Source organism: Ciconia boyciana, chromosome 21 (genome assembly GCF_034638445.1).
Source record: "Ciconia boyciana chromosome 21, ASM3463844v1, whole genome shotgun sequence".
Classification (NCBI taxonomy): Eukaryota; Metazoa; Chordata; class Aves; order Ciconiiformes; family Ciconiidae; genus Ciconia; species Ciconia boyciana.
In genome coordinates, this window is record NC_132954.1 from 5,246,049 (window position 1) to 5,269,363 (window position 23,315).

The window sequence follows — 23,315 nt, forward strand, 5'->3', positions numbered from 1 at the left end:
TCCACGAGGGGCCAGAACTGCCTGGCGGATTTGGGATTCCTGGCGCTGGGAGTGGTTCGGAAAGAAACGAAGGCCCAGCTCGTCCTGGGGCACACGAGGAGCCCGGAGCCAGGGCGATGGCAGGGGAATCCTGAGGGGCCGTGGGCCGCCATGTCCCCGCTGAGGGTCGTCCACTGGCGACCCCAAAATGGCGGGCGGGGGCGCCGCGGCGGGAGCCGCGAGCCCCCTCAGCCCGCGCTGGCCCCGCCCCGCCCCGCCTCGCCTCAGGCCGGGCGGGCGGCGGTCCTCCCCCCCGCTGGGGTCGCTGCAGCGGGCGGCGGCGGCGCGTCGGGCGGCGGGGGTCGCTCCCCGCCGGGCTTGGCCGCCTCCTCTCCGCGGCACGGCGGCCGCTCACGCCGCCGCGGCGGCTATAAAGGGGCGCCCGCCGCCCGCCGCCGCCTCTCCGCTCGCCGGGCCGCAGCGCGTGAGTCGGTGTCGGGCCCAGCGCCGCCCCGGGCCGGGACCGCAGGGCAGGGAGGGCGCGGGGAAGCGCGGGGGCGCCGGGCGAGCGCGGCTCCGGCCCGCTCCCTCCTGTCAGCCCGGCCGCCCCTCTCGGCGGTAACCGCCGCCGCGTGTTATTTATTGCCCCACTAGAGCCGATCTATTTTATGTAGATACAAAATATAAACCTAGCAGAGAAGATTTAATTTTAAAAGAAAGGTTCGTGTAAGTATATATTACAGAGAGGATTATTTTTCATAATTTTTTTTTTTTTTAACCTCAGAAAAGCAAACGGCCTCTGCTCTGGAGAATTGGGGCTGAATTAGACTCTTAAAGCAAAATAAGGGACGTGGTTTTGGGGAGATCGAGGAGGGTTTTGCCCCAGAGCTGACGGGAGAAACGCTCAGGAGCCGGCGTATGAATTTTGGCTTCATATCCAAACCCCGCTCTCCTGGAGGCTTAACTTTGGTTTTTGCTGATTTCCAGGCCTCTCCTCCTCCCTCAGCTGCTCTCTGTCCCGGGGCCTGGCCTGGCGGAGCAACCGTCCCCCGGTCCCCCCCACTGCGCCCTCCCTCCGGTCACCGGCCTCCTGCCAGCCCCCCCCTCTCCCAAGCTGTTTCTGCAGGCCCCCGCTTAGTGAGGCTTTTAAATAAGAGTTTGAGGTTTTCCCCCAGTTTAAATATTTACGAAAAGCTTGACTTAAAGAAACCCCAAGAATAAAACTCTCTTAGTTCCTGGTGGGAGCGTGTGCTGGGTGGAAGATGAACACAGCTGCCAGCAGTTACCCGATGGCATCGCTGTACGTGGGTGACCTGCACCCCGATGTCACGGAGGCCATGCTCTATGAGAAGTTCAGCCCTGCTGGGCCCGTTCTCTCGATTCGGGTCTGCAGGGATATGATCACCCGTCGGTCCCTCGGGTATGCCTATGTCAACTTCCAGCAGCCAGCAGATGGTAAGTGGCATATACAACCACATTTACAGCTTTTTTTCTTCACTTTTCTTCACTTTTTTCCACTAATCCACACTGCTGTTCATGTGTATTGCCATGTAGCTGCCTTCCAAAATGTTACAGTTACAGGGTAAGTAATCACTTGCTAGTAACTGAAGCTGGAATATTTTTTACTGCTTGGTGTCTACAAAATACTCTGCAAATGTCTGTCTTGTAATATCTCTGATAGATAGACCTATATCTCTCTTACTGATATTAAACTTTGGAGATTTGGATTTGTTCCAGCTCGCATAAGAGAATAATCTCCACTGTGTTCCCCTTTGTTCTTGTGTAGGTCGGGCTGTTTGTGTGGGTCTTCACGCGGTCAGTCCTAGCAGGAAAAGTTCAGCGTAGTCAGCCCTGTTTGAATGCTCAGTTTGACTGGCTGAGCCTCTGGCTGCCCACTCGTTCCGATTTAATATTTGGGAGATCTGGTGGACTGCAGGTTGCTGTGTTTGCAAGCAGCTGGATGGGTCTGCCAGTCTGGGAAGTGGTATTCTTGTATTAATGGGAAAGAAGATGCATCGTTCAATGCATGGGAAACGGGGTTGTCTCATGTGCAGAAACCAGGTTGATTTGCTCTTGCCAGACTCTTTTTTTTCATACTTTAATTTGGCTCCTGCTCAAGTAGGTATTCCAGAGCTGAAGCAGCAGTAGCACGTGGAAGATGGGACAGAAGAGGTAATTTTGGAACACGTCTTTTTCTGGAAGAAAAATGGGTCAGCGTTTTCTGCCCTAGTTTTCAGAGCCTTTGCTTGTTGACTGGTGCAAGTTTATTCCTCTGTGCTGTGATTTAGCAGTATCTATATGCGATGGAGAGATCCAAAGGATAGATGAGAGCGAACTTTTCCCTTGAATTCAGGATCAATTCACAAGAGCACAGACTTCAGCAGCAAGTAAAATTTCCTTTAGCCTGTAGTAGGTTATCCTGCTTTACATTTTTACAGGCAGCAGAGTGGTCTGTTTGTTGCACAGGGTAATATATTGACTTAGGATCAAAGTGTTTGTTGTGTGGAAAACAGAAATGTTACTACAAAATTGTATTCCTGCAGGCTAGCAGAGCCTCTGGGATTGAGCTCTTGGCTGGAATGTTTGGATTTTACATAGTCTGTTGTGACTATGTGCCATTCTAGCTTCCATCCTCTCCCAGGTCACACTACCTTCTGCATGTCCTTTCCTTGGGATGCTGACTGATCTGATTGAGCACTTCTGATCCTTTCTCTTGCTAGGCTGATAAAAAGCAGGCTTGCATCCCAGTGCATAATTTCTCATTTGTGGAACTCTCAGAAGCCTGCTTTTCATGCAGGCTAAGCAATGCATGTATGTGTTTTAAAACTTCTCAGTGAGAAGGGAAGAACCTGAGAGCCTGTATATGTGGTCCTCTCCTGCTCTGATGAACCTGTCTGCTCTGACTCCCTCTTATAAAACCACTTTGGTACGTTCATGTGCTATGCAAGCAAAGGTACAGTTATCCAGGCTCACCTGCCTTTGTCTAGGCTATGATCTCATTTTTTAGGATAAGAGAAATAAAAACAAGCAGCAGAAATAAAGCCAAGAGAAACTCAGAGCTCAGATTAGATAAATGTTGGAGAGATGGGGTGCAAAAGTATAGATAAAGTTCTCTTAAAGTAGAGAAGAGCTGTATAATAAGTGTAGTTATGGTGTTAAAAGGGAAGAGTGGCTAGTCACATGTGCTTGCTTTAGCAGAAAGAAGTTCTGCACCTCATACAAATACGAACACAGGTGGCGTTCCAATATATTTCAAGGTAATCTTTTATGGTAATAAATAGGCAGGAATTTAGAGGGAGGTTGCATCATTCTGGGCTCCTGGTGAGGCAGCAGACATTTTAGGAAGTCCCAGTACTTCAAGTGATACTTTGACAAAGTAAGTGGTGTCTTGTTACTGGTAGGTCTTAGAAGGTCAAGTGATTTAAACCTAATCATTGAGTTAATATCAGGAAGGAGAAATATTCAAACTTGTTCAGCCCTCATGAAGCGATCTCTTCTGAAATGCTCCTGATTTCTTCTGTCTGGCAAACTGCAGCATGTGTAACTTTGCATGAGTGAAAAACAGCTGCTGTACTAAATTAATGCAGCAGAACATAAACAGATAATTTTGGAAAGGTTAGCCCGTTGATGGTGTGTTGCAGTCTCTCTGAAACAAAGACCAGACCATGAAGAACATAATTCTTATTGTCAAATGCAGAAACTTGGCTTTTGTTTTCAAGGTGGCAGTACTCAGTACTGCCTGCATGAGGGCCTTCTGAAAGGAGGAGGGATCTGTATTTTCTTCCAGGAATGCATAATAAGAAATGCATTTGGCCTTGATTTTTCTAAATCTGTGAAAAGATGGGGGGGTGTTCTGTAGCACCATAGGGATCTGTTTTGATTTATGGATGATGATAGTTGCTACAAAATACCACGTAAAAGTAATCAGGAAGCTTTGTGCTCTGAAGACTTTTAGGGAGGTTCTTGTGGAGACATTGTTAGTATGCTTGAGTGGTAGTAGGTATTAAAGAAGTTGATATATGATAGTTTGCATTTCCCTGGCACCTTTTGTGGAAGGATTAGTGCTTCATAAATCTGAAGAAAACAATGTTTTAACTTTTTTGTGCAGGAAATAAGACTCTGTCTGTATGACTAGAGAAAGACCATAGAGCAAGTCAGGTAGCCAGAACTCTTCCCCTTTACGTGGGGCCACCAGGAGATCATAGTCATTTAGGTTGGAAAAGACTTTCAAGATCGTAAAGTCCAACTGTTAACCCAGCACTGCCAAACCCACCACTGAACCATGTCCCTAAGCACCACATCCACATGTCTTAAATACCTCCAGGGATGGCGACTCAACCCCTTCCATGGGCAGTCTGTTCCCATGCTTGACAACCCTTTCGGTGAAGAAATTGTTCCTAATACCCAATCTAAACCTCCCCTGGTTCAACTTGAGGCCATTTCCTCTTGTCCTATGGCTTGTTACTTGGGAGAAGACTGACACTCACCTCCCTACAACCTCCTTTCAGGTAGTTGTAGAGAGCGATGAGGTCTCCCCTCAGCCTCCTTTTCTCCAGGCTGAACAACCCCAGTTCCCTCAGCTGCTCCTCATCAGCCTTGTGCTCCAGACCCTTCACCACCTTTGTTGCCCTTCTCTGGACATGCTCCAGCACCTCAATGTCTCTCTTGCAGTGAGGGGCCCAAAACTGAACACACTATTCGAGGTGCGGCCTCACCAGTGCTGAGTACAGGGGGATGATCACTGCCCTAGTCCTGCTGGCCACACTATTCCTGATACAAGCCAGGATGCTATTGGCCTTCTTGGCCACCTGGGCACACTACTGGCTCATATTCAGCCGGCTGTTGACCAACACTTGCAGGTCCTTTTCTGCAGGGCAGCTTTGCAGCCACTCTTCCCCAAGCCTGTAGCATTGCATGGGGTTGTGACCCAAGTGCAGGACCTGACACTGAGCCTTTTTGAATCTCATACATGGGCCTCAGCCCATCAATCCAGCCTGTCCAGGTCCCTCTGCAGAGCCTTCCTGCCCTCCAGCAGATCAACACTCCCGCCCAGCTTGGTGTCATCTGCAAACTGACTGAGGGTGCACTCGATCCCCTCGTGTAGATCATTGATGAAGATATGAAACAGAACTGGCCCCAGTACTGAGCCCTGGGGAACACCACTTGTGACCGGCTGCCAGCTGGATTTAATGCCGTTCACCACAACTCTTTGGGCCTAGCCAGCCAGTTTTTTACCCAGCAAAGAGTATGCCTGTCCAAGCCGTGAGCAGCCAGTTTCTCCAGGAGAATGCTGTGGGAAATGGTGTCAAAGGCTTTACTAAAGTGTAGGTAGACAACATCCACAGCCTTTCCCTCATCCCCTAAGCAGGTCACCTTGTCACAGGAGGAGATCAGGTTGGTCAAGCAGGACCTGTCTTTCACAAACCCATGCTGACTGGGCCTGATCACTTGGGTGTCCTGTACGTGCCATGTGATGGCACTCAGGATGATCCACTCCATAACCTTCCCCAGCACCGAGGTCAGGCTGACAGGCCTGTAGTTCCCCAGATCCTCCTTCCAGCCTTCTTGTAGATGGGTGTCACATTTGCTGACCTCCAGTCAACTGGGACCTCCTCGGTGAGCCAGGACTGCTGATAAAGGATTGAAAGTGGCTGGGTGAGCACTTCTGCCAGCTCCCTCAGTACCCTTGGGTGGATCCCATCTGGCCCCATAGACTTGTGTGTGTCTAAGTGGTGTCACTAACCATTTCCCCTTGGATTATGGGGGCTTCATTCTGCTCCCCATCCCTGTCTTCCAGCTCAGGGGGCTGGGTATGCCGAGAACAACTGGTCTTACTATTAAAGACTGAGGCAAAGAAGGCATTAAGTACCTCAGCCTTTTCCCCATCCTTTGTCACTATGTTTCCCCCCATGTCCATTAAAGGATGGAGATTCTCCTTAGCCCTCCTTTTGTTGCTAATGTATTTATAGAGACTTTTTAAAATTATCTTTTACGGCAGTAGCTAGACTAAGTTCTAGTTGGGCTTTAGCCCTTCTAATTTTGTCCCTGCATAACCTCACGACATCTTTGTAGTCCTCCTGAGTTGCTTGCCCCTTCTTCCAAAGGTCATAAACTCTCCTTTACCTCCTGAGTTCCAGCGAGACCTCTGTCTCAGCCAGGCCGGTCATCTTCCCCGCTGGCTTGTCTTGGCACATGGGGACAGCCTGCTCCTGTGCCTTTAAGATTTCCTTCTTGAAGAATGTCCAGCCTCCCTGGACTCCTTTGCCCTTCAGGGCTGCTTTCCAGGGGACCAGTCTCCTAAACAGACTCAGTCTCCTAAACAGGCCACAGTCTGACCTCCGGAAGTCCAAGGTAGCACTTCTGCTGACTCCCCTCCTTACTTCTCCAAGAATCAAAACTCTATCATTTTATGATCACTATGCCCAGGACAGCCTCCGACTGTCACATCACCCACAAGTCCTTCTCTGTTCACCAACAACAGGTCCAGCGGGCGCCTTCCCTAGTTGGCTCCCTCACCAGCCGTGTCAGGAAGGTCTCTTCCACACACTTCAGGAACCTCCTAGACTGTTTCCTCTCTGCTGTATTGTATTTCCAGCAGACATAGGGTAAGTTGAAGTCCCCCACGAGAACAAGGGCTAGCGATTGTGAGACTTCTCCCAGCTGCTTATAGAATATTTCATCTGCGTCTTCATCCTGGTTGGGTGGTCTATAACAGACTCTCACCATGATATCTGCCTTGTTGCCCTTCCCCCTGATTCTTACCCATCAACACTCAACCCTGTCGTCACCATCATTAAGCTCTGGACTATCAAAACAGTCCCTAACATACAGGGCTACCCCACCGCCTCTCCTTCCTTGCCTATCTCTTCTGAAGAATTTGTAGCCATCCATTGCAGCACTCCGGTTGTGCAAGTCATCCCACCATGCTTCTGTGACAGCAACTATATCATAGTTTTCCTGCTGCACAGGAGCTTCCAGCTCCTCCTGTTTGTTGCCCATGCTGTGTGCCTTGGGGTAGATGCACTTCAGCTGGGCTATTGATCCTGTCACCTGATCACACTGTCACATCCTGGATGTGCTCTGTACTTCCAGAGTTCCTGTGTCTGAATTGATTCAAAGCTTGCATTTTTCTTTACATTTTTGTTAGCTAACAGAGTGATGCTTGACCCTGGAAGGGGTTACTTTCTGGACATGCATTGTCTAACTGCTAGTCTGCTGCAGAGAGGTTATTTTTAGTGAAAATAAGCTCTGCTGGCTTTGATTGCAGTTCTTTGGCGTAGTAACTGGTGAATGCTGAATACTGAATCTGTCATACTGTGATAGGCAGATTAAGGAAATGCTTCAAAGTTCTGGCTAGTTCAGGCTCAGCTGTGGTCGTTAATATTTGTTTTCTTTCCCTTCACAGTCAAAAAGAATAAACTCATTTAATTTGAAAGAAAAGCTGAATTTCCTTTTTCATGTGTTCCTCATGCAATTTAATTGCATTTGAGGATTTCATAACATTGACAACAGTCATGACATGACAACTTAGATAATGAAGCAGAGAAACTTTAATATGGCTATAGAGATAAGCTGTTCTGGAAGTACAGAGAAAACAGAACATTTCCCAAGCCAAGAAGGAACCCGGAGCTGGGATTAGATAAATGTCTCTGAAGAAAGGTGTAGAAGAGTATAGATAAACTTTTTGTTTCTTCTCTGACTTAAGGAAGAGAAGACAATGTGAGAGAAGACCTGTGTAACATAAATGCAGGTGTGAAGTTAAAAGGGAAGAGTGGTTACTTACATACGCTTTGTTGCCAGCAGTATTTTGTTCTAACTAAAGTGATCAAGAGATTTAAGTCTGTCCTGTATGCAACCTCTTTTTTTAAAAAAATAAGTGGTTAAATTTGTGCTATGTGCTTTTGTTGTCGGGTCTTTTCTGCTTAGTGATGTGAGAGAGCCCGGAGGTTTGCAGAGCAGCCATCTTTGCAGAATAAAACTCCTTGCGGAGAGTTTCTCATGGGTGAATCTTGGTGTGTACGTGTGGTTATCTGTCTTTATGCTGCTCAACCACAGTTGCTAATTCCACCATTGTGTTAGCTCTGCATCAGGGAGCCTGTAAGGAAGATTAATTACTTTGAGGCCTAAGGCAAGCTGCAAGGAGTGTTCATATGCTTTCCCTATCCAGAAGGCTATGGAAGAGGAATGAAAAGGAAGCCTGAAAGGGGTTAAGAGTGTGTATAATGTTATATATGAGTTGCAGTTGAGTCTGCTGGAAGGATGACAGGAACCAGTGGGAGAGAAACAGATACAGGAACTGAAATGGCTGAAGCTTTGTGGCTCAAATAGAAGAAAATGAGAAGGTGTTTGCTCAGATTAAGGAAATGAATCAGATGTGCCTAGTCTGAGTCATCCACTTAACTCATGCTAATCCTTTACAGGTTTTCTTAGGTACTGGAGTAATGTGATTGCATTTCCACCTGTGGGTATGGCAGGGAATCCATCTAGGGCTTTATTGTACCACTGCTCACAAGAAGTGTCTGAGTGAATTTCAAGCACAGTATAATAATAGAGTGGAATACTAGCAAGCTATTGAAAGAGCAGTGCAATAGTATCTGCTTAAGTATATGCTTAGGAAGCTTGAAAGAACTTGGATAAGTTCATAACTAGTCTATATCTCGGTAGCTGCTGCAGAGTGTTTCACAGTTCCCTCTGGTTGCATGCCACTGCTTCATCTGCTTGTCACCTTTCAGCAGGAGCCCTGTTTCTGCTGCAAATGGTATATACAACTAGTTTGTGTCCTTGCCAACACATACTTCTGGAGGACCTCTCCTTGCTATAAATAAACACTGCCAGATTTGACAAGCTGGACCAAGTTGCCTGCTGAAGTGCCTACTAGGAATGGACTGCAGGAAGAACCTCAGTTGCATTGATTCAGAGTAGCAGCTGAGGAATCATTTTAGCATGGCAGTTAATTGTATTTAACACCTTTGACTAAACAGAGCTAGTAGAATTGTAGCAAGTATAACTTTCCTCCTTGAATTGTTTTCTTTTTTTTTTTGCAAGCCTGACTACTTCAGGAATGAAGTCTGTCAGAGCTTGTTTTCCAGCTGGGGGTATGTGTAAAGGACTGGGTAAAATAGCAACAGCACCACTTCAATTTAAAAAGCAACAACAACAAAAAACATTTTCAAAGCACATGGAAAAATTCTGAGAAACTTCCACGCAGTAGTTGAAACTGGGGGTAGGGAGTGCAGGAGACTTTTGTAGGCAATGTCTCATTGGAGTTCCTACAGATAGTTCCATGAAATGCTGAGTAGTTACTTTGGTTGCATTAGTAGTCACATGAAAGGAGAAGGTGTTCGAATTGGCGTTTTCCTTGAATTTCTTGCTCTTGAAATCTAATCAGCAAGTAACACTGGGTGAAGGTGTCCTGGAAGAATTGAGACAAATAAATTTGGAAAACTTGGGTTCTGCCCTGTTAATATTCCTTGATTTTAGTGCCTGTCTATCCCTCTCTTTCCCTGCTTCATGCTGGGAATTAACAGTCTGTCTTTTTCTCTGTGCGCTCCATGCTGGGAGTGTTTGCTGGCACAGAAGAGTCCGAAGCATCTCAATTTTATGAACAAGATCCTAATGTGTGTACGTAATGATCCTTTTAATATATCAGTAGGTAGCAGAAATAGAATCGTGGAGGGGGTTTCAGTGTAGGTCAGAATGACAGTGTGGGGGTGTTAGAGTTTAGATAAACACTTCCCTGTTAATTAGATTGGGTGTATGGACTTTTTTCCAGAGTTTTGTCCGCTTTTGCTGTTGCCTTTAGATTGAGCAACTTGGGAATAATTTTTTGGCCACATAAGTTATAGAGGCTGACTCATGTCTTCCCAGCCAGCCACGTGTTCGTGCACGTTTTTCCTGACCTGACAGGGAGATGATCATTTTCTCTTAATAGAAATGAGTACGGGTAGATGTGAGCTTCATGAAAAGCAAGCAAGCCAAACAGTCACTTTTGTTACTTCCTTTTTTCCCCCAGGGTTTCCTGTATTTCCTTTTCTTCTTTGGGTGCACCAATTTACCTTTATAATAATTAAGAATATAACTGATAAACCCCAGGCATTTTGACATTCATTTTGCTGTGGTTGTTAAAACATTACTATCATGTAAATATAAAATAGTCTATTAAACCTACTATATACTTAAACATGCCTAGTGACCGTGCTGGAAAGACCTCCCTTAAAACATTGAGTTAAAAAGTAATTGAAATTGGTTGCCCTTGATATTGCCCCAGATGTCTCCATGAGCTGAGTAAAATTCAGAGAAAACGATCACCCACATGATGGAAACCTTTATTCTTTAACAAACCACAGAAATCTATTCTTGACTTCTCTTGCAGCTGAGCGTGCTCTAGATACCATGAATTTTGATGTGATCAAAGGAAAACCCATTCGCATCATGTGGTCTCAGAGGGACCCCTCCTTGAGGAAGTCAGGGGTTGGGAATGTCTTCATTAAGAACCTGGACAAATCCATTGATAACAAGGCACTTTATGACACATTCTCAGCGTTTGGGAATATTTTGTCCTGCAAGGTGAGATGTGGTTACTTTGTCCAATTCTGTTATAGCAGTGACATGATCAGACACCTCCAACGTAGGAAGTGAAAGGGACGCCTTTCACCAAGTGAGGAGTGGAGTCTCTAAAAGGCAGAGTTGACCAAAAGGTCAGGGATTGCTGAAGTTAAGTCAGATTTGGTCATGAAGCGTGCAAGTCTGAAACACAGATGACGTCTTCCTAGTGTTGACCCTTGGCAGTAACCTATTTTCGCGTGCTGGCCTTGTGTCTCAGTGTGGCAGAGGAGAAAATGTGTTCAGAGAGCTGACATTTTGTTTTCCTTCCACATGTCTAGGTGGTGTGTGATGAGAATGGCTCTAAGGGCTACGCGTTTGTGCACTTTGAGACCCAGGACGCTGCAGATAGAGCCATCGAGAAGATGAACGGCATGCTGCTAAACGACCGCAAAGTGTGAGTGTCACAGCCAGAAGCAGCAACGATCGCATGAACCGTGATGCATCTCGGTATTAACAGGGACACACAAGGCACTGGTTCTCCTGGCCCAAGCCTTGGCCTGCTACCTCTCCACTACAGGGCTGGTGAGTGACCCTGCCCAAGCCATGGCCTGCTACCCCTCCATTACAGGGCTGGTGGGTTTCCCTAACCAAGCCTTGATTTGCTACCTCTCCGCTAGTGGGCTAGGGTGGGTTTCTGTGGCCAGTACTCTCTCCACTGCAGAGCTGGGTGGGCATCCTTGTCTGACTCTCTCCGCCATAGGACAGGTGATTTTTCTGGTTGGTCTGTGGCCTGTTTGTCCTTCTCCTGTCACCCTTTCTTGTCCCCATTCCCAGCTCCTACTACACACTCATGTTTTGCCTCACTGCAAATCACACATTGTTTTTCCACTCTTGAAAACAAGCTGCTTATTGGGATTTTCATTCTTTTTTTTACAGATTTGTGGGGAGATTCAAGTCTCGTAAAGAGCGGGAGGCTGAGTTGGGAGCCAAGGCAAAGGAATTCACCAATGTTTATATTAAAAACTTTGGGGATGACATGGATGATGAAAGGCTAAAGGAGCTCTTCAGCAAATATGGTAAATACAGAAACACTTTTAATGAGGCTGTGAATTTCATGACCCATGGTAGTTTAATAGTGCTGCTACCATCTGTATAGCTCTACGTGGGTCACTTTGAGGAATACAAAGAGTTGAGGTGTGGGTAGTAGCTCTGCCAAATGTTGCACAGGAGGCAGAGGCTGGCCAGCAGATGAGACACAGAAGGCTGGGGCTATTATATGGAGTTTAATAGCCTTGAAATAGTTTTATGATATTTTACTAACTCTGTCCCTTGGTAACAGGTAAAACTCTGAGTGTTAAAGTGATGACAGACCCCACTGGAAAATCCAAAGGCTTTGGCTTTGTAAGCTTTGAAAAGCATGAAGATGCTAACAAGGTATGACCATTTTTTATGCTGCTTGAGGTCTTCAGAGAAGAAAAACTTTTACTTGGTTTATCATAGGAGCCTGTTACTAAAATGGGAGAAAATTCTGCCTCAGGCATAACCTCTTCTAGATGTGGGGACTTAGAAACCTTTTGCACCTTACTAGCTTGATATTCAAGGGTAACTTGGCATTTCTCCAGGTTACTAGATCCACACAGAATGCAATGGTGTAATCAGGAACGTTAATTGCTGAAGCAATACTACAATGCAGGGCTTCAGGAGGAGGAAGGCGTCTAGAGTGAGAACATTGCTTAGAAATAGTCTTCTCTAAGTATAATGCTTGTTAAAATTTGGCCTTAATTGCAAGAAGGGGTGGGGATAAATTCACAAGTTGCTGTTAGTCCAGCACTTAGTGGTATTGTCAGCATGGTGTCCCCTGATAACTTCAGTTTGTCTTTAGCCTGTTACGTGGAAGCAGTGCAAAGGTAATGTGGCAACCTTGGTTTATTGGCTAAGAGGCAGGGATACAATGTGAGCTTTGGACAGTGCTGTTCTTAACAGGATCAGGTGCTGTCTTATTTCAGCAGTTGACAGTTTCCTTTGAACCCTCTACCCAGGCAGTAGAAGAAATGAATGGAAAGGATATCAATGGGAAAATGGTATTTGTAGGCCGAGCACAGAAGAAGGTCGAGCGCCAGGCAGAGCTGAAACGGAAGTTTGAACAGCTAAAACAAGAGAGACTCAGCCGGTACCAGGTGAATAGTCAGTTCCTTTTCTGAATTTAAGCACCATTTTCAGTCTGTTGGGAGACTTGAGAGGAATTGACAAAGTGATCAGTCATTGTCCTATGAGATAATCCTGGGAGTTAGAATGTAAAGGCAACTCCGTGGTATTTGGGGGCATCAGGGCATAGTCTTGGCGATAAAATGTTTAGGAGGACATGAGAAAACAGTCATGCAGTCTCCTTTATTTTCAAATTAGGATATCTAGAAGGATGGAGAGAGACAGCATAACCCTGTGCTGTTGTTTCTCTAATTTATGGCAAAACTGGGTCATGTCAGAGATTGCATCCAAATCTTTCCCACTCCTTGCGATATAGTGCTGGACTGGGGACACATGATGCAACAGGAAAGCAGAGGAAATCCAGACAAGCTCCCTTTCACCACAGTGGGACTTGTCTCTACGCCTTTGCAACACTTATTGCCTTCAGCTTTGGGTGGTATGAAAGGAACATTATGCTAAATTAAGAGTTTTCAGACAAATTACAGCTCTGGCAGATGGATGTTAACAGTAGATGTGCTCAAGATTTTCTTTAATGTTATGAATGTCTTATTGTTCTCTCCCTTCTAGGGTGTTAACCTATACATTAAAAACTTAGATGACACTATAGATGATGAAAAACTGAGGAAGGAGTTCTCACCTTTTGGGTCAATAACGAGTGCCAAGGTATTGTGGGCTTTGAGGGTATTAGGATTTTAAAGCCTGAAGAAGGAACTGTTACCGACATGGGATTGAAGGGCAGTTCTTGTCTCCCTTGGTCATTGTGGTCCTGGAAACATCTGGACTAGTAAATACACAGATTTATTTGGCTCTCGGTGGGATTTTACTGAAATCTTATTTCATTCCCTCGTGAAAAGAGGAGGCAGGAAGTAGCAAACATGCTTGTTTGAGGTGACTCCCAATAAGCATGAAATGGCGTTTTCTTATGTGCGTTTAGAGGCTGCACCAAATCTTTCCCATTCCTTACTGTGCAGTGTGGGCCTGGGGACACATGGTGCTTACAGAAAAGCAGAGTAAATCCAGGCAGGTGACTTCTCATTCATTGAGTACCTGTCTCTACACCTCTGCAACAGTTATGTCCTACCTGCCTGAAATCTGACATTTAAAAAATATGGATTCTTATGCTGAGTTGTTGTAATGGTCATCCACTAGCAATTGACGTGGTGCTTAGGGACATGGTTTAGTTGTGGACTTGGCAGTATTAAGTTTATGGTTGGACTCTATCTTAAGGGTCTTTTCCAACCTAAATGATTCCATAATCTTTACCACAGGTGATGCTGGAAGATGGACGGAGCAAAGGGTTTGGCTTTGTCTGCTTTTCCTCTCCAGAGGAAGCTACAAAGGCTGTGACAGAGATGAATGGGCGAATTGTGGGCTCAAAGCCATTGTACGTTGCACTTGCACAAAGGAAAGAAGAGCGAAAGGCCCATCTAACTAATCAGTACATGCAACGCATTGCTGGGATGAGAGCCTTGCCTGCCAACACAATTATTAATCAGTTCCAACCTGCTGCTGGGGGATACTTCATGCCTGCTGTGCCCCAGGTAAGCTGAGCTAGTGTGTTTTTTTTAACCTGTCTTGGAGCTTTGATGGTTCAGCTGCAATAATCTCATTGAGCCTTTCTTATTGCGTATAAGTAAAAAACTCCTAATGAGGGGTGCAGTCAGTGGAGTTAATTCTGTGACTTCCCAGCTGTCTGTTCTCTTACTGTGAATTGAGTGTTGAGTCCTGGCAACGACTGCCAAAACATGTTGTAAACAATGTTTGTTACTCGCTTAGGTGTTGCCTTGAGCTTCTCTGATCTTTCTTCAGGCTCAGAGCAGACCCACCTACTATGCACCCAATCAAATGACGCAGATGAGACCCAACCCACGCTGGCAGCAAGGGGGAAGACCTCAAGGTGAGCGTGCTAGAGGCAATATTTTGGTTGTATGACCCTCTTGTACTTTCCAACAAGAATGATGCATGCTTTCCTTTCCATGCACAATCCCAACCTGCTTTCTGTAGCTGACTGCCCTGACTTGCCAGTCAGTTCTGTTTTGAGGATTTCCCCTCATTTCTTCCATTAGGCTTCCAGGGAATGCCAAATGCCATGCGCCAGTCTGGACCACGGCCAGCACTGCGCCATCTGGCCCCTGCCGGCAATGCTCCGGCCTCTCGTGGCCTCCCTGCCGCTGCCCAGCGAGTTGGTAAGGTGTCTGCCTCCCAGGCTCTTCCCCTTGTCTGTGAGGGAGGAGGATGCTATTGAGACTTGACTTCTACTTCCAAAGATGGTTGTCAGATATGGATAACCAAAGGCCACCTGGAGCAAGGGGCAGAGACAGCACCTGAATCTTTCCTATTCCTTGCTGTGCAGTGCAGTTCTGGAGACAGTTGGTGCTACAGCACAGCAGTGGAAATCCAGATGGGTTACTTTCCACTGGTTTGGAACTCATCTCTACACCTCTGCAACATTTACCACTCAAAAAAAAAAAGGCTATGTAGGTTATGGATATTGTTTTCAGAGTAGAGCATCCAAACTCATTTTATTCCAGTGAATAACTAGAAAATATCTTAAATGCAGGATGTGGAATCCATGGTTTAGTTTTAGGGAGGATAGCCCTTTCCTAAAGTAGCCAGTTGCATTTTAGAGACCAGTTTCTAAGGAAGTATTAGACTGTGCAGAGCATAGTTTGAATTCAACAGTTAATATCAGACATCTCAACTTGCTTGCATGTTGCTACAGGTGTTTGTAATTCTGTTCTCCTCTTCTTTTGCAGGCGTTGGCACTGCAGCGCAGAATTTAGCTCCTCGTCCGCCTGTAGCTGCCCCCGCTCCCAGAGCGGTTCCTCCTTATAAATATGCCTCAAGTGTCCGCAGCCCACACCCAGCTGTACAGCCTTTGCAGGTAACACAAGGGTCTGGGCTGTGAAGTTCCTGCAGTTACTGCAGTCCCAACAGGTTTTACATGCAACTGAAGTGTTTTTACAGAAACTTCAAGCTACTTTGATAACCCAGACAGGCATCATAATTTGGAATTTAAAAACCTGGCAGTTGTACTGTTGCCAGGAACAACCTAGTCGGTTTATCTGTCTTACACTTGCAAGCCCTTTTACCCAGATTTGCTGTAAGGATATTTTTCTTGGTTCTTCGCTTTCCCATTTTGCAACCATTCATTCTCTCACCTCTTTGCCAAATCCTCACTAGGGTATCGGTGAAGGCACAGTTTGCTTCTCCCACAAACCTCTGTGTTGTAAAAAAAGCAGGCATGGATGTTGCGCTTTCAGTTGCGATATTTGTCTCGCAATGTTTGGTCCAGTTTTTGTAAGATATTTACAGTGCCCGTGTGTGACATTAGGGAGTTTTGAGTTCAGGACTTGGAGGGAGCACGTTTGTGAACCAAGGGCACCTTATCTGTCCTTTTCTGAAACTTAAATCTGCTGTAGGCTTGACAAAGATTGTTTTAGAAGGAGGGAATATTTTATTATTGTCTCTAAATATGAAGCAGTCAGCCTAGTATCTATTTCAGAACCCTCATGTCTGCCCTTCTATAGGCACCTCAGCCGGCAGTACATGTGCAGGGACAGGAACCGCTAACGGCCTCCATGCTGGCTGCTGCCCCTCCCCAGGAGCAGAAACAGATGCTGGGTAAGTGAAACTCCAGTTCTTACAGATCATGTTTTACTTTGGAAATCCCCTTAGGTTTCAAAGATGACTTTTTAATTGAAACTCGGCTGTCTGAACTTTTTTTTTCTTCCCCAGGAGAACGTTTGTTCCCTCTGATTCAAGCTATGCACCCCAGCCTTGCGGGGAAGATCACAGGAATGCTGCTAGAGATTGACAACTCAGAGCTGCTGCACATGCTAGAGTCTCCAGAGTCCCTCCGGTCAAAGGTAAACTGTCCCCATCTTAGATGGGGTGGATTGTGGGAGGCTTTGGTCAAGAGAACAGGTCTCACTAGATCACTTGTCTCCCCAAGGTGGAGGAGGCTGTCGCAGTGTTGCAGGCTCACCAAGCCAAGAAAGAAGCTGCCCAGAAGGTGGGCGTGGTTGCTGCTACCTCTTAAACCAGGAAGACTGGTGAGTGTCTCAGTCCTTAGCTTCACTTAAAAGCTTCCAGAATCAGAGTAAATAAAGCATGATTGTTAGGGAATGTAGCCAGTCGGGAGGCCCATGTAGGTCCGGGTGCAGCACTTGTCTGCTTTGAGTCCACTCTTTACAAAACAAAACAACCAAACAAAAAACCCTAATGCAGTTTTTCCCAACAGAATCCTTATTGTAGAAGCTTTAGAAATATTCTTCAGAAATCTTATTTTAATTAAGCATCAGAAAGATGTTGCATGGTTCCCTGAAGTGTTCCGAGCAGTTGACATGTCAAGGAAGGGATCACGTGTTGAGATGAGTCTTGTGAAACTGCTAATCTGGGAAGTAAAATGAGACGGACAAGGTGTTCTAGTGACTTTGAGGGTAAATAGGCTGTTAATGCCCATTCCTTATCCTGACAACCACCTGCCTACAGTAGATATTAAAGTGCTGGTGTCAGGAATGGCATTTCACTGTATAGGTCTGTCCAAGCAAATGCTGTCTCCTGTGTTTTGGAGCTGGCTCTTGTTTAACTTCAGAATAAGGTTTCTGATTCTTTGAATGCCTCTTCTCGCTTTTGATGATCCATTTTTCTATGGGTTTTTTGTGGGTTGTCTGGAATTGACATCCTCAGTACTTTCTGTGAAGCTGTTGTGGTCAGATGTCGCAACTCAAACTGGTGAAGAACGATGAAGGGTTCTTGTATTTCTCAGTGGCTCCAGTCACTGGCTTCTCTGCTAAAGAGTTTGAGTTTCTTGTCAGATGATCAGAAATGGATATTTTCCTCAACTGTTAACAGCTTCTCTCTACCTTGCAAATCAGATCGGAGTCCTTATGATTTGTAACGCTGGAAAGCTCACGAGCCTGGAGTGAGGTGTGCTGTATGTAGGCAACTTGTCGTCCTCTTTTCCTCTAGGATGCAAAGAAGCCAAATAGCCCCGTCATGGACATCAGCTCAAGATGTTTGAAGATTCTTCACTGTCCTGCAGATCTCAATGCCATGCATCATATCACATAGTTATATTGCATTTTGTAATTTAATCTTTCAGATCTTATTTAAAAAGCCAACTCTGAAGCTCTAGATTTCCAAAACCAGAATTGGGCTTGCAAGCTTTTCCTTTGTGGTCAGAACAGAGCTGCCCTTTGTGTCTTCTAAACAGGACATTGAGGATTTTAGGTTGAAAGTATTTTGTGGTTTTGGTTTTAACTGAACAATCCAGTTTGGAAAGTCTGGAAAGCATTTATCAATAAAGGAATAAAAACTTTCACTGCATTTGTCAATTTTTTCCCCCCCCTCTAGATTTGATAAGTAAATGTGATGTGGCTTGGTAAAATTAAACTGGCAGGCAGTTGTTGTATGATTGATACATTGAAACTGTGATATAATTGAGTTATTCTGCTTGTTAACTTTGAACAATCACTGTTTTGAAGCAGCTGTGTTAAAATTATGCCACAGGACAGTTATGTTGGGTTTGGTTAGTGTCTGTAAGCGGTGATCAAGTAGAAGGGTTTGGGAGGTATTTTTCAAGTGAGGCGTAAAAGGGGTTTGGCTTCCTTTTCATCCTCTGCTGGAGCAGAGAAACTTTGCTGCTCTTTGTATATATTTCTACATTTTTCAGCTGGATGTTTTATTTACTGGTTCCGTCATTGTAGGACAGTTGGTATTTTATACTCTAAAGAATGGCTGTGGGGGTTCATAAGTGATTGGTAAACTATTTGGGGTGATCCTTTGGGATAAAAAGCGCGCAGTAATTCTGAAAGAGCAGTCGGCCTCGACGCTGCAGATGCTTCTGCGGCAGAAAGCTCTCGCTGCACGCCCTGGTCACCCCGCAGGGGAACGCGCCCGCTCCCCCGTGGGACCGAGGCGCACTTCGTGTCGGGAAGACGCGAGGCGCTGGCGGCTGGAGCGTCCCGGGGAAGCAGAAGGGGCTCCCGGGGCTGCTCCCCCGGGGCTGCCCGCCCCTCTGCTCCCCGCCCGGCCCGGGGCCGGCCCCGCGGAAGGGCGGGCGGAGCCTCCGCGCGGTTCCGGGGCGGGGCGGAGGGAAGATGGCGGCCACCAAGCGGGTGCTGTACGTGGGTGAGTGGCGGGGCCGGGGGGGGTCCCCGAGCGGGGCCGGGGTCCGCAGGCCGTGACCGGTGTCCGCCCCGCAGGCGGGCTGGCGGAGGAGGTGGACGAGAAGGTGCTGCACGCCGCCTTCATCCCCTTCGGGGACATCACCGACATCCAGATCCCGCTGGACTACGAGACGGGTGCGTGGCCCGGGGGTGCTGCGTCCCGTCGGAGCATCCCTCGCTCCGGGGCGGTTTTCCGGGACAGCCAGGGAACGGGACCCAAGCGCTGCTGGGTCGCCGTGGGACCGGTGTGTCTTTGCTGCCCGTTACCGCTTGCTTCTCTCTCTGTCTCTCCAGAAAAGCACCGGGGATTCGCCTTCATTGAATTTGAGCTGGCAGAGGTGAGAAAGGGGCAGATACTTGAGCAGCTTGGGCCCTCCTCTTCCTCCCCTGGTGTTTTTGGGCTGGATCCTCGTCCCCTTGGGGCAGCAGTGTTGCAGTTGATGGAAGCAGGCGGGGGTTACCTGCCACAGCCTCAGATTGTTCTCGAGCAGCGGGAGCTGCTCTTCTGCCTTTCCGAGTTCCCGCTTTTCCCACTTTCTTTTGGGCTGAAGCATGGCCACTGCTGGCCCAAACTGCTTGCCTGCTGGCCCTGGAGCTCAGCAGCAGCAGGTGGGTTTCTTGGCTTCGTGTGCAGCACAGGCTGTCATATATTTGCTGTGTTATAATCTGTCCTGGGCTTTATATGCAAGATCTCTCCCCTTCTCCCAAATGTGTTATGTAAGTGTTAAAGCATTGTACATAAAATGAGTTTACTGGATGGGTTGTGGGAAGACAAACCCCAGATACTGGTTTGGATACGGCTCTTGCAAGATCCATTGGTTTTACAGCCCTGGGGTAGATGAGGTTTAGGAAAACAGTCCTTTGGCAATCTTTTTCGCAATGAAACGCTGGGCCGCGTGTAGGCTGAGCCTCGCTTTTAAAGGTAGAGTGCGAAGAAACAATAATAATGATTTTCTTTCGCTTTTTTGGCAGGATGCGGCAGCAGCTATTGACAACATGGTACAGACCCTGTTCCCCCTTGCCTCCGGAGACGCGTGGCTTTGCCGTCTTCCCAGTAGCACAGAGTGAGGCCCTATGTGGCATGGGCTACACAGAGAAAGCAAACTCTGTTTTTCTCTGACCTCTGCAGGGATTTGGGGGGCATGGTGACTTTTTTACCTTTTGGTGGGTTTTGTTCTGCTTTTTTTTCCTCTGCAGAATGAGTCTGAGCTCTTTGGTAGGACAATTCGTGTGAACTTGGCTAAACCGATGCGAATTAAGGAAGGATCATCCAGGCCTGGTGAGTTGGTGCCCGGGAGGGGAGAGCATCCCCGTGGATGTTCAGAGCTTTGTGCATCAGCCTTTCTCTCTGGTTCCCCAGACCCTGAGGCAGAGACCTCTTCCCTGCCTCCTATTTGGGGATCTCAGGGGTCTGAGCAGCATCCTCGTAATCAAATAACCTAATAACTAAAAATATCCCCCAATTCCTTAGATGGAAATACTCTTGGCAGCACTTCCAGTTGCCTTTGTGCCCTCTGACAGAGGGCACGGCACGCACACATGTACCAGGCAGAATTACCCACGCATCTGGCCACATCTGTAAAAGCAAATGGGGCCAAGGCCATCGCAAGCAATTGCCCCGCATGGGGATAGTCGCAGGGAAGAGGCCGTGAGCTTGCCCTGCCCGGTGATGTGTGGCACCTCTGGGAGGAAGAAGGGATGACTTTGTCCCTCATTTCCCTGCACACCGTGTGTTTTGGGGTAGGCTGCTGCCAGCCACGTGCTCCCACGCCTCTGGTGCGATCTGCTGCCAGCACCGTGCTGTGCCCTGCCCCGTGCAGCCACCTGCGTGCTCACGCATGGCCCTTTGGTTCAGTTCGATTCCTGTGCTCTGACCCTTCCTTTTGCTATCGCAGTCTGGTCGGACGACGACTGGCTGAAGAAGTTTTCGGGGAAGACTCTGGAGGAGAACACAGAGGAGGCAGGAGCAGAGGCCCCCAAACCAGAGGTGCAGGAGGTAGGAAAAACAACCAGAGCCACCTGTATCCTTGCTGTCCCAAAGACAGAGAGTGGGGCCAGCCATCTTGAGGCAGAGCAGAGGAATGTCATCTCAACTTGTTTTTTTCTTTTCCTGCCCAGGGCGAGCCTCCTGCCAAGAAATCCCGGGCCAACCCTCACGTTTACATGGACATCAAGATCGGAAACAAACCTGCAGGGCGGCTGCAGATCCTCCTGCGCTCAGATGTGGTGCCCATGACCGTAGGTGAGGAAAGGGTCAGCCTCCCCAGCGTGGTTGCTTCCAGCTGCGACGCAGCTCTCACCTCTCTCCCCCTTGCCCCCGAACAGAGAATTTCCGCTGCCTCTGCACCCACGAGAAAGGCTTCGGCTTCAAAGGGAGCAGCTTCCACCGCATCATCCCCCAGTTCATGTGCCAGGCCGGCGACTTCACCAACCACAACGGCACCGGAGGCAAATCCATCTACGGGAAGAAGTTCGATGATGAAAACTTCATTCTCAAACACACGGGGCCAGGTAGAGCCATCTCCCCAGGCAGGGGCTGGAGAACAAAATGGCTCAGCGTGATCTAGAGGCCACGCTTGGGCTGTTTTGACCTAGACCACGTTGATAGTAGCAGCCCTGAATTATGATCTACGTTGGCCAAACGATTCTGCTGCGGTCAGACTGTCGTGTATCGCCGACGTTCAGTAAGCAGAGATGCATCATTCGCTCTCCATCCACGCACTGTTAATTTCCAGTGTTACATCGTGGAGAAAGAGTTTCAAAGCTGCTTTCCGGTTTGATTTTAAAGGGGGAATGTCACAGTGTGACTATGAAAAGCAGCGAAAAGCAAGCAGGTTTATCTCCATACAAACTGCTTTTCTATTACTGCAACTAAAAATAGATGAGCAATCTCCACCACTTTCCATCTTTCATGCTTGCAAGTGTTTCTCTCTCGACATAATTGGTTTCCAATGGGTTATGTAGAGTTTAATATTCAGAGGCTCTCCTAAAACCGGCAGCATTTTGTAGAGCATGGGAATGGGTTTGGGTCGAAGTAACGGCTCATGTGCTGGAGCTCATCGCTCCCTCCCCAGCCATAACACTGCACCTTTTGATCACAGGGCTGTTATCTATGGCAAACTCTGGCCCAAACACCAACGGCTCCCAGTTCTTCATCACTTGCGATAAAACAGACTGGCTGGACGGGAAGCACGTGGTGTTCGGGGAGGTGACGGAGGGCATGGATGTGGTGCGGCAGATCGAGGTAGGTGCCAGCAGCGGGGCGGCTGGGACAGAGCCGACCTCCTTCCTGCTCTTGGACTTCGTGTCTTTAATTCCTGCTGCTCTTCTCTCAAAGGCTCAGGGCACCAAAGACGGGAAACCAAAGCAGAAGGTGATTATCTCAGACTGCGGGGAGTGCCCGTGAGCTCGGCTCTTGGAGGGGGCTGGATGGGCTGAGCCTGGCCAGGAGGGGCTGGGGAGGGGGCTGCGGTGGGACGGCCCCGTGACCCCCCAGCAGTGTCCCGCTCCCGCGGCTTCTGTTGAAATTCTGCAAAGCTTGGTGTGAACGTGCCTGCGGACAGCGCTGCGGGGGGTCTGACCCACCCGAGGATAAATCACTTTTCAGCCTGCGCCGTCCTGTGCTCCCCCGAGCGGGGCAGGGCCGGTTCTGCTGCTGTGTTCCGGAAAGACTATATTAGGTAAAAATAAAACCTAGTTTTAAAAATACTGAGGACCTACCCCTGGTTGTTGAATTCTCACTGTGTGAGGATGGTCTTTACTTTTGAGCAAAGATGCTTTTATTGCTTTTACCCTCATCTTCTCAAACCCGGTGTCTAAATCCTGGCTCCAGGGGAAGCTACCCGTGCTGGGGCAAGAAGAGCAGAGCCACATCTCATGCTTTTTCCGCAGCAGGATCTCGTGGAGGCATTTTTGGTTTGTCCCTGGCTCTGTAATGTCATTTCCCATCAGCAGAGGGAGGCAGGTCCCTGGCTGGCAGCCATCCTGCTGGGAAGCAAGGATGATGGACCTGATGGTCCAACTCCATCTCCATCCGAGAGGGAGGGCATTTACTGGGATGTGTAAGTGGGAGAACAAGATCTGGACAAGAAGTACCGGGAAACGACGAAGACCCTTGGGTGATAGAAGAAGAAGGAAAAAAAAAAAAATGATGAGGCTGTAGGAAGGGGTTTAATTCCCAAACTCTGGTTTGCAGAGTGGAATAGATGCATGCATTTATAGCTCCCGACAGTGGGTAGCTCTGGCCGTGCACCATAAAGGTAACCACATTGTTGGAAAGTGATTGATTTGGGGTTTCCTGTGAAATGATGGCACTGGGTGCTTCTGGGAATGCGTGTTTGCGGGGAGGAAGGGATGTGTGGCTTAGAGCTTGCACAGGCGTTTGCAGGAGGGATGGGGCTGCCAGGGCAGAGA

The 23,315-nt window shown here is 47.7% G+C and overlaps 2 protein-coding genes and 3 non-coding genes across 8 annotated transcripts; all 5 read left to right on the top strand.

Moving 5' to 3' along the window:
* The first annotated feature begins 305 nt into the window (after positions 1–305).
* On the top strand, positions 306–18,037 carry PABPC4 (poly(A) binding protein cytoplasmic 4). 4 transcript variants are annotated; one of them, XM_072885232.1, is made up of 15 exons: positions 307–1,434; positions 10,352–10,545; positions 10,863–10,978; positions 11,461–11,600; positions 11,864–11,958; positions 12,564–12,701; positions 13,297–13,392; positions 13,998–14,270; positions 14,539–14,626; positions 14,796–14,915; positions 15,486–15,613; positions 16,260–16,353; positions 16,468–16,598; positions 16,685–16,784; positions 17,610–18,037. In XM_072885232.1, the coding sequence occupies exons 1-14, from the start codon at positions 1,242–1,244 to the stop codon at positions 16,769–16,771; spliced, it is 1,893 nt and encodes a 630-aa protein (XP_072741333.1). In that variant the 5' UTR covers positions 307–1,241; the 3' UTR covers positions 16,772–16,784; positions 17,610–18,037. The 4 variants fall into 4 exon arrangements, with proteins under 4 accessions (XP_072741335.1, XP_072741333.1, XP_072741334.1 ...); XM_072885231.1 differs by having other exon boundaries at positions 308–1,434; positions 17,704–18,037; XM_072885234.1 differs by lacking the exon at positions 16,685–16,784 and having other exon boundaries at positions 306–1,434; positions 17,704–18,037.
* LOC140662259 (small nucleolar RNA SNORA55) lies at positions 13,013–13,145 on the top strand. The gene has a single exon (XR_012046028.1). It is a non-coding gene; the product is annotated as a small nucleolar RNA SNORA55 (small nucleolar RNA).
* Positions 13,669–13,801, top strand: LOC140662257 (small nucleolar RNA SNORA55). The gene has a single exon (XR_012046026.1). It is a non-coding gene; the product is annotated as a small nucleolar RNA SNORA55 (small nucleolar RNA).
* Positions 15,050–15,182, top strand: LOC140662258 (small nucleolar RNA SNORA55). The gene has a single exon (XR_012046027.1). It is a non-coding gene; the product is annotated as a small nucleolar RNA SNORA55 (small nucleolar RNA).
* A 753-nt stretch (positions 18,038–18,790) lies between the features above and the next one.
* PPIE (peptidylprolyl isomerase E) lies at positions 18,791–22,610 on the top strand. The gene is made up of 10 exons (XM_072885344.1): positions 18,791–18,864; positions 18,939–19,037; positions 19,197–19,240; positions 19,875–19,901; positions 20,100–20,181; positions 20,798–20,898; positions 21,021–21,144; positions 21,228–21,413; positions 22,004–22,146; positions 22,240–22,610. Exons 1-10 carry the CDS (start codon positions 18,834–18,836, stop codon positions 22,306–22,308), a joined length of 906 nt encoding a protein of 301 aa, XP_072741445.1. The 5' UTR covers positions 18,791–18,833; the 3' UTR covers positions 22,309–22,610.
* The last annotated feature ends 705 nt before the right edge of the window (positions 22,611–23,315 follow it).

Excerpts from the sequence above, each read along its gene's own strand:
- PABPC4 (XM_072885234.1), top strand. The coding sequence starts at position 1,242 with ATGAACACAGCTGCCAGCAGTTACCCGATGGCATCGCTGTACGTGGGT. Across the intron at positions 10,546-10,862 it reads GGAATATTTTGTCCTGCAAG|GTGGTGTGTGATGAGAATGG; the intron begins GTGAGATGTGGT and ends CCACATGTCTAG. Across the intron at positions 13,393-13,997 it reads GGTCAATAACGAGTGCCAAG|GTGATGCTGGAAGATGGACG; the intron begins GTATTGTGGGCT and ends TCTTTACCACAG.
- PPIE (XM_072885344.1), top strand. The coding sequence starts at position 18,834 with ATGGCGGCCACCAAGCGGGTGCTGTACGTGG. Across the intron at positions 19,902-20,099 it reads CAGCAGCTATTGACAACATG|AATGAGTCTGAGCTCTTTGG; the intron begins GTACAGACCCTG and ends TTTCCTCTGCAG. Across the intron at positions 21,414-22,003 it reads TCTCAAACACACGGGGCCAG|GGCTGTTATCTATGGCAAAC; the intron begins GTAGAGCCATCT and ends TTTTGATCACAG.